The sequence below is a fragment of the Trematosphaeria pertusa genome, assembly GCF_010094035.1.
Source record: "Trematosphaeria pertusa strain CBS 122368 unplaced genomic scaffold BU26scaffold_17, whole genome shotgun sequence".
NCBI lineage: Eukaryota > Fungi > Ascomycota > Dothideomycetes > Pleosporales > Trematosphaeriaceae > Trematosphaeria > Trematosphaeria pertusa.
In genome coordinates this window covers 990,281-1,004,800 of record NW_022987228.1, presented here as the reverse complement: position 1 = coordinate 1,004,800, position 14,520 = coordinate 990,281, and the positions used below count along the sequence as shown (strand labels likewise).

The window sequence follows — 14,520 nt, the reverse complement described above, 5'->3', positions numbered from 1 at the left end:
TATACTATAAAGAATATATATATAAATTTTTATAGAAAAATATTAAGGTTTTACTTAGTTATTTAAGAAAAATAGGTTAATTTTTATTAATTTTCTTACTAAAAGAAAGGTAGTTAGCTTACTTATATAGTTAGTTTACTTATAAAGTATATTATAGCTTTTAGTAATTATATATACTTCTAGTAATATCTTTAATACTAAGTAGTATACTTACTATTTTTTAATTCTTATCTATTTTTCTAGTATATATACTAAGATTCTATTTTATTAGTATAATACCTACTAGTCTATATAGAAGTAAAATATAAAAAATAAGTTACTATTAAAAATTAAGATAAAATTAAAGTTTAAAGAAAATCTATACTTAAAAGATATTTACTATTAGAAGTATATTATAGTATTCTCTAAACTTAGAAGGCGTGTAGTAAAACGTAATATCTTCTCTTAGCGTCTATCTATAATACTCTTTTATTCTCTCTCTCTCTCTCTTCTTACCTACTAAAAATACTATCTTATAGTACCTACTACTAAAACTTTCTAGGTAGTTTAGTTTAGAAATAGTAGAAGATTACTATAAACTCTATTAGAAATAATATAGAAGCTTTATTCTGCAGATTACACTATTAGAGACCTTTAATTAGCGTCTTCTTCTTCTCTCGCTATTAAAGACTAGATTAAAAGAACTAGAGAAAGGACCTAGAGTAGAGTCTTAGAGATAAGGATACGCGTAAGCACAAGTTTGACCTGTAGTCTAATATACAGGGAAGCTTAAGAAAATGTAACATGCAAATAGCTGCGAAAAGTAGAACTTTAGCACCTGAGAACTACATCGCATGCAGATCTTCTACAAGTAGGCGCTGAGAGTACCAAACGTGTTCGAAAGCATCAGGCTGCTAGCTGTAAAGTTTTGCACTTGTCTCGAGCCTCCAGGCCACAAGCTCCAGACGAACGAGCTTGAGCTCCACGGCCATGGAGCAGACTTAATAAAAGCCGCGCATGCTGTCCCCTTTCGCCGGTTCGTGGTTCCGAAGCGACAAGTCCAGCGTCGATCACGAGAAACGGGAGTAGTGGAAGGAACAACGCCCTTTAGGCGCTCGTTGAGCTGATGGAGAACGACTGCCTGTTGACACAGTCGCACTCCTCTATCAACACTACGGCATCGAAGGACAACAGGATCCAGGGCTCCCACTCCGTTCCGGACCTACGAGTGTTAACATACCAACGCCGAAGCCGAGTTGCGCTCAAAATGACGACGAGCGCCGCACCAGCTCTGAATATGAAGTTAAGGCCAAGTTGAGGGATCATCAGGAAATCCCCCTCCCCAGCGTCGAGCTGGCATCGCCCTCGCCGGATGTCTCGACTTGACGTACGAATCTCTTTCACCCTTCAGCGCCCGTCAGAGGCAATCCGACTTCGTTGAAGAACACGTAGTCGCAGTGCGGAAACGAGACGAGACAGTTGAGGCGCCCCCCAAAAATTATTTAGACCCCCTGCAGAGGAATTCTGCGTTGGCTGTGGTTACTCGTACGGGAGTATGGACCCGGGTTCGTGAGCAACTACTGAGCGGGTCCGCGATGGGCAAAACCCGGCGAATCCAGCCACGCAGCGGTCTGGCAGATATGTCAGCAATCCTCGCACTGTAAGACTGAGGAGAAAAAGAGAGAGAGGAACTGAGGCGTTGTACATTGGGGATGGAAGGGCTCTACACAACCCGTACTCTTCGCGTAGCTATATGAAAGTTGATGTTCCGTGATTTGCGACGTCTGGATGTCCGGGAAAATGAGAGCTACATACGTTTCGGCGGCGGGATGGATTTTTGCTTCGTGTCCGACGGAGCTTACCTTTGGATCATTCCCTCTGGCCCTCTCAGCTTTAGAGCTTGCCGAGAACGAGAACTCGCGCCTCCCTCAACTGTGGCTGCAAAGCGATGAAGGATCTTGGACTATACGCTGCCTTACAGATCACTCGCGTGGAGCGCTTCTACCTGAGCTTCGCTGTCGCGGACACGGTTGCCGTCGAACCCCAACTTCTTCGTAGTTGGCCTCGTTCCCCAGCAATGTAGCTTCCGAGACCTTTCGCTGGTCGGTTAAAGACCCGGGGGAGCTGCGAGATCCCTTGATCCCCTCGTCTATACGGAGATGCTTGTTGATCATTTCCTGGATACACTATTGCACTCAGGCATAGCAACGAAAAAACCAGCGGAGGAGGTTCCTTGTAACCTAATAGACACTATTTTTATTATATAACACCTGAGCTTTTACAAGAAGCTGCTCAGATCTCCAGACACACCCAGCATCGCCCAAAGGCAAAATAAGACACGATAAAGAGAGCTTAAGACATCCTCCAACTACACACCATCAGGGCAGGGTAGGTATTCAGACCAAGGATACTCATCGCAGTCATCCGACGATTTGGAAGACTTGCACCTATCCCAAAAGATATCTGGTACCCCATGAGGGCCTAGCACCGGAGCCCGTACCACATAGTCGTACTCGAAATCGCGAAAGGTAGTAATCTCAACCCTCTTACCAAACGACTCAACCGCCGGGAGCCAGTACATGAAACCGCAGACACACCCGTAGTTGTTCGCGTTGCAATGTGCCTCTGTATACGTAGAGGTAGACTTGGTAACCGAAACAGCAACACCGAAGTTCAGCCCAGCATCAATGGCTCGTTTCCTGCAAGCCAAAGATCAGCACAACTCTTGTGGCTCCTCTGATAGTATAGAGCAGGTACTTACAAGCCAATTCCTCCACCGAGTGACCCACTCCACTCTATAGTGGTAGAGATGGTAGACTCCGTGCCGAGGGTACAGTCTTGACCAAGGTTAGAACCATTTTCTATCAACATGTGGTCTACGGTATGGCCAGAACATACTTGCACGACAGTGATTCTCTGAATTCCCACCAGTCCACACGGTCCAGGCACTCACATTTCGGGTTCCCTTGGGGTAGAAACGTGTTTTGTGATGAGGGGCCTGACGTAAAGCAAGGTCCTCCATCTCGCTGGCGTGGGCAGGAAGGACATGTCCAGCGAGGGCCAGACCGACCGCGACGGTGAAAAGAAGCATGGTCCCTGGGCGGTTCTTAGATGATGGAGATTTCGGATGCATGAGGCTAGAGAGGCCAGAAATGCTTGTAGTCAATTGAATGGATTCTCGCAAGTACTTTATATCCCCCGCTCCTACCTCGATTGACCGCGTCCACATGTTCCTTGCCATTTGGTGGAACCAATAGAGTTGCCAGATAATCTATTACGATGGGGTAAAACGTTAAGAAGGAGCGGGCGGGAATGCGCGGGAGTAAAGGTGACGCAAACGAGCGAGAGGAGGAGAGGCGTAACCTGAGAGGGCGGGAGTGAAGGTGACGCAAATAAGCGGAAGGGAGAGAGAAGTAACCTAAGAGGGCGGGAGTGGATGTGACGCGAACAGGCGGGATGATGTGGGACCAACCGATCAGAAGGTACGACTTTCCCTTACTCCGGTGAAGTCGTCCATCCCCCTCAATTCTCTCATCACCACCTTCTTCCAACCTTATAAAGTCCCTCGCTCAGCACCTACACAAGCCACACTCAACTACCATAGCCCGCACGGTGATATCCCGCACGGCGCAACCAACCATGAAGACTCTTTCTTTCATCCTACTTGTCGTTGCAGGGATTTTTAGTCCTTGCCTCGCCCAGCTTGAGTGCAACATCGAGAATACTCAGGTCAATGCTTCCGACAGCGTAACGATGGACAACCCCTTCCAGACGCCCGCAGGGATGTTCCAAAATGGCTCCGGCCAGTGGACTTGGACCATCGCAACGCAATCTGGCGTCCGAAACGGCGAGGGTAATGGAAGCACTACTACCATCGGGCAAGTGCTTCGGCTCAACGTTGATCCCGTCCCCAATCTCCTCTCGGCAAATTCCAGCTACATCGGATGTGGCGTCATCATTCACGGCCTATCGCACAGCAAGCGCGTTGAAGGACAGAAGGACACGGAGGGCCGCTGTGACGCGTCGCTCAGTGCTACGTGTCGCGACACATTGGTTGGGCTTGCTGAGCAGCGGACGCGGGGGCACATGTTCGAGGCGGGCCAGGACAAGCAACCCCAGGACTTGTGCAAGGCGCTCACAGACCTTGGAGACGGCAATCCGATTAACTCGTGCAAGGACGACCTGAGCGAACATGCCTGGTTTGAACCATTCCGTAAGTGACGTACCCCTTGGCTGGGGTTGTTGGTACGATTTCGAAAGATAGAGGCTGATGCAACACAGCTTTCGCAACCCCGCTGCTACACCAAGCTTGCTCCTTCCCGCCCGCTGCCAGCAATGCGTCCCATGTTATTCGCTCATGGGCCAAATCCACCTACGGGCCCCAGCATCTTGACGCGTACAACAATCTCACGACGCTTATTGAGCCGACTATTACTATGCTCCTGGAACCGACGAGGAGGACATGGGCCAAGGCGCACATCATGTGCCTGCGAACTGGGAACCACATCGCTCAGGGAAGCGCCGAGGCCCCTACCGCGGTGCCTTCTCTGGGTAGTATGTTGACGCGCAGCTGGGGTATTGCGGCTATGGCAATGCTAGCGGTCGTGTTCATGTAAAGGGCGCGCGCGTGACGGCTGGGCCTACATGTCACTGGTAGTGACGTCTTGGTAGCCAGTTACGAACCGATCTGCGTCTTCTCTTGGACATCTGTCGTCTCCAGGCGGATTCTTCACGCAGGACGTGGTTATGGGTGGTGGGGGGTTTTTGTCGTCGTTCACGGGCGTGGCTGGGTTCCTAGCGCATTTGGCGGCGAAGGCGAAGCGCGACGCAGGGAATTGGAAGTTAAAGCATGGCCTATACAAATTATAAAGACGCATGAATGCCTTTCTCCGCCCTCTCAGCCCAGCCTGGCTAGGAGACATTTCATCGTGCCCGAGCCAGGACCCTGCTTCCGAATTGGGAATGCTCTATCCTGTTGAGCAGGATTCCACCTCCCCGAGAATTGGTATGGCGGAGATGGGCGCTGTCTTCGTAGGAGTATGACGCATGTCTGCAGGGATGCCTGTGTTCGTAAAACTCAACACCATGCCAAGGATCACCAGATTTTCCTTCGCAACACCGCCCTACATCTACCTGGTTGACGAATGCCTGCGCAACATATACTTATAGCGCAATAGTGATCAAGGCCAACACGATTACCAATCGAATCTCGGTCTGCGCTTGTTTGGTCTGCATAGCTGTCGTCGATCAATCGTGATCGTACGTCGCCCGCGGGTGGCGTCCTGGCGCTAACCGGAAGTAGAGTAGCATCGGCAATGCGCCACAGCACGCGCACTAATCGTTTCGCAGGGTGAGAACTATCCTGCCACTGGGTTTTTATGGAAGGGGTATAATGATCTAGGGCTGGCCGCAAACTCTGTTAGTTCGCGAACGGACGAGACGGGAAATTCGCTAATTCACAACTAATTGTGGGACTTTGTACCGTAGCCTTCAATGTACGATCAAGCTACCCAAACCTACGGCAACGTTGCTCAGTGAGTTCGGTGCTATCCTGACGCGTGTTTGGATGTGGGATTGAGGGAGCGGTGCCGATCTTGGTCGAGGTGAGTCATATTCTATGTGCACTTCCTCAGATTAGCCTATAGTTGCTAAGATTAATCTTGATGGTGCGGCAGTCATCGCGGGTTCTCCTCCGTCGGGGACGCGCATCTACAATGTGAGCGAGTACCTCGCCCGCAAGTTGGTTTGCTTTCGCGACTTACGGTGATGGATTTTGCGTTCCCTCTCGCCCTTGTGGAGTCCGCTAATCTTCTCTTGCTCGCGTAACGACTTTCTTCGTCTTGGTCTAGGCACCGTAGCGACGATGACACCCCCCGAGGCCGTGACCCGAGGCTGTGACCCAAAGCCGCGACCCAAACGCGGACAGGACGAGCCTCAACGATACAACACCGTCCGAGGATTACCATTTTCAACGTCTCGTTCCATCCCGATTCCGACTGAAAGGCGGTATATGCTCCGGATGCCGCTCGAGTCCACGGCACGCGCGATATTCCCCTGAACGGGGGATCTCGCGTTCGATGACGAAGAGGCTACCAACGAGTCTTCCTCGTGCCTTCCTCGCGTTTTTGACGAATACGAAACTGAGGTCTTTGTTGGGCTCGATCCTCAGCGAATACTATTCCTCCACGAGGGACGTGATATCCAACTTAGCCGTTAAACGGACAGTGATGGAAGCGATCCCCCTCTCGAAATTTGTCGAACTGCTAATTCCCGATGTCGAGAAGCTTCCGTTCCGGGGCTGACGCTTTCCGTCGCCACGATTCCCGGCATTTATCACTGGTATCGCTACGAAGCTCGGATCAACTCTGAACGTTGTTCGACTGGCTCTCTGGCTTTGTCTTCTGCCGCCGACCGCCGCGACGATGCGGACCACTTCTCGTCATGGGTTTGGCGTTATCTTCGCGCCCTTCGCGAGAGCCCCAGATGCCGGCCTCGCCCCTTGGTAGCCTCGACCTAGTGTCCATTTCGCTTCTTCTGATCCTCATGCGCGCTGAGTCTGCGCGGTGTGAAGAAGAAAGAAAACGGTCGCCTCTCCGCTCGCTGAAGAGCCGCTAGATCCTTTTCGTTGATTGGTGCGATTCAGGCCAGCGTCGTGATTACAGACGGCTACGGTATTAGATAAGAACCTCCTTGGCGGACACCGTATTGCTAAACGCGTGACCTAGGCAAACCTCTCCGACTTCAGTATGTTCCGAAGTCCGTGTTAATGGACGCTGTCCTAAGACCACACCCGGCTGAGACGTGAGCGAGTGGCTCACCCACGGAGATCTCGCTGACCTATATCCCCGCTTGCCGAGAATCCGGTGATACGTTTCGGCGATCGATTCGCTGGGGAAGACGTGGAGGCCTGGAGCTGTTCCTTCTTGTATTCCGACCTCCGGATCGGCGTCGCTCTCCCGAAGCGCGACCTGCGTCGTTGTCTAGGTGACCTTCGATCCTATATCTAGTATGAGCATCGTCGCGTAACCGGGCGTGACCGCCCTCCTCCGAGCCTTTTACGAGACCATTTTTGCTCCAGAGGCCTGTTCGGGCCTTGACGCGCTAGAGAAAACGCCTTCGGAATCCCTTACCACGCCGTGATCTTCCCTTTTACAGCCTATTCGTTAACCCGTTCATCTGTACCGAAGTCAGAGCACCAGACCCGGAGGACCGCCGCCCTTCTTCAACTTCTCCTTGCTCTAGCTTGAAGCACCAGGAGAATTCCTCGATCTCGGACTTCTAGTGACTCCACAAACGATAGCCACAAACAACGGAACTCCCGGGAGGAGCATGTCCTGCGCGAAGCAGATCATCAGCCTCTTATTGACGCATTGCACCGAGCTGTAGGAATGGGAGCGATCTACCTTGGGGTCGAATTGGCGGCTATGAGTCCTCCCTCAATCCCACACAGAAGGGCTCGGTCGTGTGAAGATTAGTCTGGATACGAACGCGGTGCAGAACGTTAGGTCAGTACGACCTTGGGTGGGAAGTTGGCGCGGTACCTCGCGACCCTTCTTGCGAATTCCTCGAGAAAGAACGAGACGTTAACTTCGTTCTCGCTCCGCGCGCGTGGAAAAGCATCGCCCGGCAGTCGTTAACGGCGAGTGGAAGCAGGACCTGATGCATAGTATGACCGCGTCAAGCCACTTCTACTTCTTTCCCCTCAACTTAACCTTTAGAGGAGTGAAGTTTGGAGAAGACGGATTGTCCTTAGTAAGTTGAAAAAGTCATAACCGCTTCTACAAGTGACGAGTTATGCGTAACTGCAGCAGTGCAAGGGAGTGATCGAGAAAGAGATTAAGAGTCTTGAAGAATTTGCGCGGGTTGACGAAAAGAACTTGCTCGACTACCATTCAAGCCTTCCGGGAGCAGGTCAGGAGCCAGCCGCGGAAAAGGACGCATTTGAAAGGTGGGTGCAGCTGAGGAACCAACGCAACCGCTTACGACTTCCTGGCCTCAACACAGCTCTCGCTGAAGCAAACGACAAGGCACGGCCTATTATGGAGATCTGCAACCAGGCCCAACAACTGAAGTCATCCATCGACGCGGCCACACAGGAGTGCATTGAGAAAGAAGAAGAATTCAGATCCTGCATGGCATTTACGCGCGTTTCGCACCTCCTGCACGCCATCGTTCCTCGACGCGATCTGCCCCTCAATCCTGCATGGCCCACCCCGCGTATATGAGCATCTTCTTGAAATCGAGCAAGGCCATAGGCGTGCCCACGATGTTGACGGACGAGATCAGGCGGTGGGGCCCTGATGGGTTGAACAGAAGCAGCCAGGTTGAGCGCCGGCGCACGGATATGACGTTGAAGGAGGCATGGCGCTGCCTGAAGAGGGCATGGTGTTTTGAGCAGTACTTTGGCAGCGTCGAACAAAGCCCGGAGGGTATAAAATATGTGATGCCCTAGGCAGTATGGACGCGGCAGGCGAATGCTGGGCTTTTGCTGGAGCGGATTTGACAGGAGACTGTGACTGTAGGTCCCGTTTTGTCGGTGGTTAGGGGGAGGAGGGGAACCCAACCTTCCTTTCGGAGCTCCAGCGGATTGTTCAGCAGGTGGTCCTGGTTCTTCTCTCCAGATCCTCACCACCGAAGACTATTCCTAGCCCAACCACTTCGCAAAGACGCATGAGTTTCGCGCTGGAGCCAGAAGGGCGGTTCAGCCCCCGCAATCCCCAGGAAGACGCAATGAGGGTAGTTTTGCCCAGGGTAATACGACTTGCCAACGCTCGGGCTTAACGAAGTCGCTGCTAGCAAGGGCAAGGCTTTTTCATCACCTACCGAATCGCACCAGCGGCAATGGGCAACAGCTTACGCCCCAGCCAGAAACCCGCAAGCTTCCCAGGTAGGAGTTGGCATGCCTCACCACTCTTCTAACTGCGCTGATGTTGCACCTAGGGCTTCGTTTTCCGCGCTCGCCCACATGAACGTCGTACGGGTGGTGAGCGCTAAGGGTTCCTTTCGGGATTCGCATCATGTGCACATGTCGCCATCGACTTCTCGCTTCACCGGCCGCACCCCTCAAGCCTCCGCCCACCAAGAATACGGCGCCCCCCACGACCCCGGATCCCGCCGTCCTCCTTCAGAACCAGGACACCCCGTATTTCCTCCTGTGCACCGAGTTCGAGCACATTGCTGGATGAAAGGCGCAAATTCGTAGACCGCGGCCGGTTGGAGAGGAGCCTGCCCAGCACTCAACCGGCTAACTGCAGTGTGGGACAATACCGATAAATACAAGGACTCGCGCGCGCAACTGGAGCCATAAAACTGTGGGAACACAGAAGCGCTGTACGACGCCATACGTCAAGCGAGCCGGGCGAGTCCCACAGGTATGGTTGCCGACATTCGCCAGACTTTCCCCAGGTCTCTGGATCCCGAGATGGGTGTCCAGCTGCGCTCTCACATGTCGCATCAACCAGCCCGGCCCGGCATGCGCTTGGATAGGTCGGCACCGCCTAGCGAGGATGCTGAAGGTGCCTGGAGGATGGCAATGCCTCATCTGAGCCCATCTTCATTTGCAATGGACTCAATATCTAAATCATTCAGACTTTTTGCAATGACTCGTGACTTCTCGGACAGGGACACGATGGTCCTCGCGGACACACACCTGTCGATGAAAATCTGGAAGTGCTTCGCATCATGGGCCTGCTTAGGATCAGGCACATCGCCGCACTCAAGCACCACTACCTGTCCATGCCCATATACGCAAGGCTGTACAAGGAGATAATCTCGCTTTCAGTAGGTCAGCCACATCGTTGGCGAGGCCAGGTACAGGCAGATCATGCAAGACAGGATGAGATTCCTACTCTAGGGCATAACCACCGGCATGGCCATGGAGCTCGTCGTAGACCAGGACGCCGCAGTGGAGGCGTACGCGATCTGCGACGACTGCATGTTGAAGTCCAAGGAGACCAACACGTTCACGCACAAGGACGGGTATGCCCGACTACGATTTCGGTTGGTAGGGGCTTCGGGGACTGACAGTCGCAGTTAATCGTGCGCTTGCGGCGGTGGCCGCGCACAACGGTGGCCGCCATGTCGGACGTGATCACTGCGTCCGTCACAACCGAGGGCATGTTCCGCATCAGAGTCGCCAACAGCTTCCCCTCTCCCATCCTGGCCGTACCGCCGCGCATCCTCCCCTTCGGGATCAGCATCGACTAGATGGGCGTGGGCAGGTAGTAGTGCTTGAGTGCGGCGATATGCCTGATCCTGAGCAACCTCGTGATGTTCTTGCTGAACTTAGACTACGGTGAGGCGCTTATTATTGGCCGATAAGACTGAGACGCGATCGTAGACCTCGGGACAGAACGGTTCATCAACAGTGTGCCGTACCTGAACGCGGTTTCTAGTGAGGGACTTGCCATGGCCTCACCAGCTACTAAATACCGCCCACTTACCCAACGGCATGTTCGGCGAGGTTGAGGCGCAGAAACTACCACGTAAGATTCAACAGTACGTTTTCAACACGATAACGCACCTGTGGGACTATAGGCCAGACACGTGCAATGAAAGAGCTCTAAGACAGTTCAACGCGAGAGCACATAACGGGTCGATTAACCTATAGAACTAGGTACGAAGGGGCCCTGCCTTGATTGGCAATGGCGTTCGCACGACGCGGCACTTTTTCTTCATCTAGATACGGGCGACGATGTGTACACGCCCCCGAAAGACCCAGAACAATAAGCACCGAGTGGACACGGACATAAGAAACACGTGCTTACGAGCTCCGGTGGGTGAATGCTAAGCGACTACGCTAGCCGAATCCGGTAACCCCCGAGCAAAACTCCGCACTTACCCAACTTCTTCCCTATAAAACTTCTTCCCTATAAAAGAACACCGGAAGCTAGTTTATAGATTGGCGCCTAGAGTGTTTATAAAACACTTCTAGATGTTGACAAGGGATCTGAAAAGAGTTCGCTTTGGCCACTCAGGTGATAGAGGACATGCGAGCATAACGATCTGCGCCAGAGGAACGGACATCTATACATCGGAACTGATATAATTGAACATTTGGTCCCGCCTCCCTAGATTTTCCTATCGAGCATCTTTCTCCTGCCCATAATCCTGCATACAGGCCTGATAAGATAGCAGCATGCCGGATAATCCTTGGTCTAATGAAACGTGTTTTTTTATGCAGTAGCCACGATATCCCGCTCGGAATCCGCGTTGGAAAGGAAGTTGTAGTCGTACGTTTGTGGGACAGAGATGCCAATGGTCACACTGGCATTTGAGAGCGCCATCAGGCCTGAGTAGGTTGGCCTCGATCTTGTTTGCCTTCTCGGCCAAATTCTCCATCTTGACACTTGCCCTCCCCAGTCGCATCTGCGCACTTCATGGCAATCTGACGAATGGTATTGAGATCGAGGTTGCTTACCCAGCACTTCTCGAACAGCGTCCGCTAAATGTCGTTGACATAGAGGGATTTCGGCGCGGCCGAGACTCTTGAAGTAATCCGCTCAGCGTTAGCGTCTTCTCCCGTTCGGTTTCCGATTGAGTCTACTATATCCTTTTCTCTCGTGTTGTATACGGCGACACCAATGCTGATGTTGCCAAATTCAACCTTCTTACCTCTTATAGCATCGGCGTCGTCAGCTTCAGCGACGGAGGCTTCTTTCGCTGAAGGCTTAGGTTGCAGAGTCATGCCTTACTCGTTTCTCCGCGTTCGCCTTTCGATGCTCTCTTCCCTTGAGCAGCAAGCATGCTTCACGTCGTCGTACCTTCCTCCATGGCCTTGAACAACGCAGCCATCTCTCCTTTCACGATCATCTTCCCATTTTAGCACGATAGTCCATCCCGAGTTCGGGCGACGGCTGAACGACGCAGAACTCTTGTGCGGTGAGTGTAGCTGGTTAGCCGAGATCTACCGGGCGGCAAGGAGTCCATTTCGAGGCCCTCGAGTCATCGAGATAGAAGAACTGGATGCAACCCATTATACGATCTTTTCCCGTGCTCCCGTAGATAATCGGCAATAGATCATTCAAGACTGGCTTTTCTGGACTAGATGAAAACGAGGTTTAGAATGAAACAGGTTGGCTGATGAGAACAATGGTCTTGCCACACCGCGAGGATCGCCGACGCGTCACAGCCCCATGAAGGAGCGCTCGATAATCAAAGAGGAAGTCGGCATCGAATAGCGCGCCGTGCAACCGAAACTTGACCACACCCCGTCCCCGCCCCCCCCTCAATGACCAAAGAAAGCATTGGGTGTACACAGCTGAAGACAACATTGTGAAGTTTAATCCAACGCAGAACAGCATCCCCAACCTGATCGAACAGTAAAAGTACGAGACATACCGCGGGGAAACGGAACTTATACTCGAGTATGCCAACATACATACCGCATGGGCAGAGGCATCAAAACTGGGCCATGATGGGGACCACGAGCCGCAGTAGTATTGCCGTGTCCACTAGCCCATCCTGGCCAAAGGCCTTGGGTATATCGGATACATGGAACGTTTGGACCCACCTGCCTAGTCAAGATGTCAATTTAGCTGGCTCAACATGTTTTGTCAGCACCTCAGCACAACAGTTGGCGAGCTGATCCTCCGTACGCAGACAGCCGAATACAAACTCGTCAACTTCGCAGCGCAACTTGCACCCTTGCCAATGACCAAAGTCCCTTCCTTCCTCTTATTTAGAGTCTCCGTGCGATCTTCCATCCTCCCAGGTTGACTAAATGTCCGCCACAAGGCATAGCTCGCGTCGTGCCTTTGAAGAAGGCCCCCAGAAAGGGGAAACAAGACACTGCATAGTTGAGAGATGGGTGGTGCGAAGGGTTAGGATGGTATTCTTGAACAAGACCTCACGCGGTAACATTCAGGGAAGTGGAGAGGCTATGGCACTGAAACCCTGTCTGTGCTTCTAACGTGTTGTGACCGAAGCCCGTCTAGTGCTACGATAGCGCGATTGATCTCTCTCCTAGGGCACGATCATCCATCTCCTCTCGTTCTTTTCCTTCCGGGGCGTCTGGGTGTGGCCCCGGTTATTCTCATCACTGACTTCCCTCCTCTTCACTCTTCTCTTTCCGCTTCGCCTTCCTCTTCCTCCAGTCCAACAGTCAGTCGAGGGTAAAGAGTGTGGCACCTTATCGCCGATGGATACTCCGCGCAAGAGCCCGGCCAGCAAACCCTGTGATAGTATGGCGGCGGAACCTTAACCTCCCTATACCCCCAAACTACCCTGCAAGTTGGGCATGCCGCTTTCATCTTCAGGTCTGCGCCGATGGCTTGAGCGGTATGCTTCTGCATGAAACGAGGCGAAGCTGGGAGTGCTCTTATCTTCTCTTCTGACAACCTGCCCTTCGGGCAGTCGTGCAGCGTCTCGCACAGGTTGAATGCTTGCTGGTACTTTCCCCAGAATTTGTTGTTGTTCATGTTCGTCCGAGCTTTCCAGATGCTGAAGAAGGGTTTTTTGGAGCTGTCGTAAGGCCAATCCACATCGGGTTTGGTGCTCCCTGTGATGCAGCAGCAGAAGTCGATGTGGATTGTTCGCGGCCAGTATAGCACTCTTCGTTTGGCGGGGACTTCTCTCAAAGGATGCGCGGCTCGGAGCTCGGCCAACTTGGTACCTAGCAGGCTGCAGAGCTGCGGAGTATCTCCGGTGCGGCCCAAATCACCTTTGAGGTTTTGTTAGCAACGTGCACCTCATCTTTCCTGGAAGATTGGGGACCCTACCGTGTACCTGGTGTACCTGGTGTACCCAAGCCTCGAAAATAAGCTCAATGGGTGATTGGGTGGGGACTCTGGCGCCCTTTGATGCAGTGTAATCCTCAGGTACACCTATGCGCTTGGTCAAATTGTCCAAAGCGCTCTTGCATGCGCGCTGTTGTTCCTTGATGTCCTTGATCAGATCGGCCATAGTGGAAGGCTTTCCGGCCTTTCTTGGGGTTCCCGAAATGGCCAGCAGAGTGGTGTTGTTTTCCGCAAGCGGAACAAGCTGCGTTATAACTGGCTCAACCATATGCTGCCACTCCCATAAGACGCGCGTGTTGAATCGCTCCGCTGGATAAAGGTTAATGAATTCTTCTTTATGGAACTGATAAAGAACTTACGGAGCGAACCAATTTGGGCCTCGCCCAACGCCGGCAATATCGCATCGAAGGAGTCTTGAAGGTACTTTACGCAAGCCAACCAATCGTGAGCGTACTGGAGTCTGATTTGTACCCTGGATTTCTGCGTCTTGCCGGGATTCTTCAAGTCTTTCAAGCCTTCAGTGGGGTTGAACTCCTCCCAATCATTGGTGAACAGCAGCGGAAGCTCACTCTCGGTTGAAGGCATTTGATGTGGAGTCTATTCTAGCCTAGCTGGATATCCATGAATTGTTATCTATATGTGTCCGTAGACTTCAGCAAGTAGCAAGCGCTTGCTCCTTCGTCATGACTCAAACTCAAACGGGTGCAATCCACCATTGCTCATTGTCTCAAGCTCAAACCGGTGCAATCCACCATTGCTCGTTGTCTCAAGCTCAAACCGGTGCAATCCACCATTGCTCGTTGTC

At 52.2% G+C, this 14,520-nt stretch overlaps 3 protein-coding genes across 3 annotated transcripts in view; 1 reads left to right on the top strand and 2 right to left on the bottom strand.

Moving 5' to 3' along the window:
- Positions 1-2,347: 2,347 nt before the first annotated feature.
- On the bottom strand, positions 2,348-3,070 carry BU26DRAFT_570261 (uncharacterized protein; the record flags this gene model as incomplete). Its single annotated transcript, XM_033833986.1, has 3 exons — positions 2,348-2,678; positions 2,741-2,816; positions 2,878-3,070. 3 exons carry the CDS (start codon positions 3,068-3,070, stop codon positions 2,348-2,350), a joined length of 600 nt encoding a protein of 199 aa, XP_033678573.1.
- A 428-nt stretch (positions 3,071-3,498) lies between these two features.
- On the top strand, positions 3,499-4,692 carry BU26DRAFT_581788 (uncharacterized protein; the record flags this gene model as incomplete). Its single annotated transcript, XM_033834507.1, has 2 exons — positions 3,499-4,192; positions 4,261-4,692. Coding segments are annotated over 2 exons (1,029 nt in total), but the record flags the coding sequence as incomplete, so codon positions are not given.
- Positions 4,693-13,034: 8,342 nt separating this feature from the next.
- BU26DRAFT_510066 (uncharacterized protein) overlaps positions 13,035-14,520 on the bottom strand; it is a gene marked incomplete at both ends in the record, with an annotated part of 2,324 nt that continues 838 nt past the window's right edge. Inside the window, 3 exons of the mRNA XM_033827200.1 lie at positions 13,035-13,639; positions 13,698-14,024; positions 14,075-14,312. Coding sequence (XP_033678571.1) covers positions 13,035-13,639; positions 13,698-14,024; positions 14,075-14,312 — 1,170 coding nt within the window. The remainder of the gene's footprint in view (positions 13,640-13,697; positions 14,025-14,074; positions 14,313-14,520) is intronic.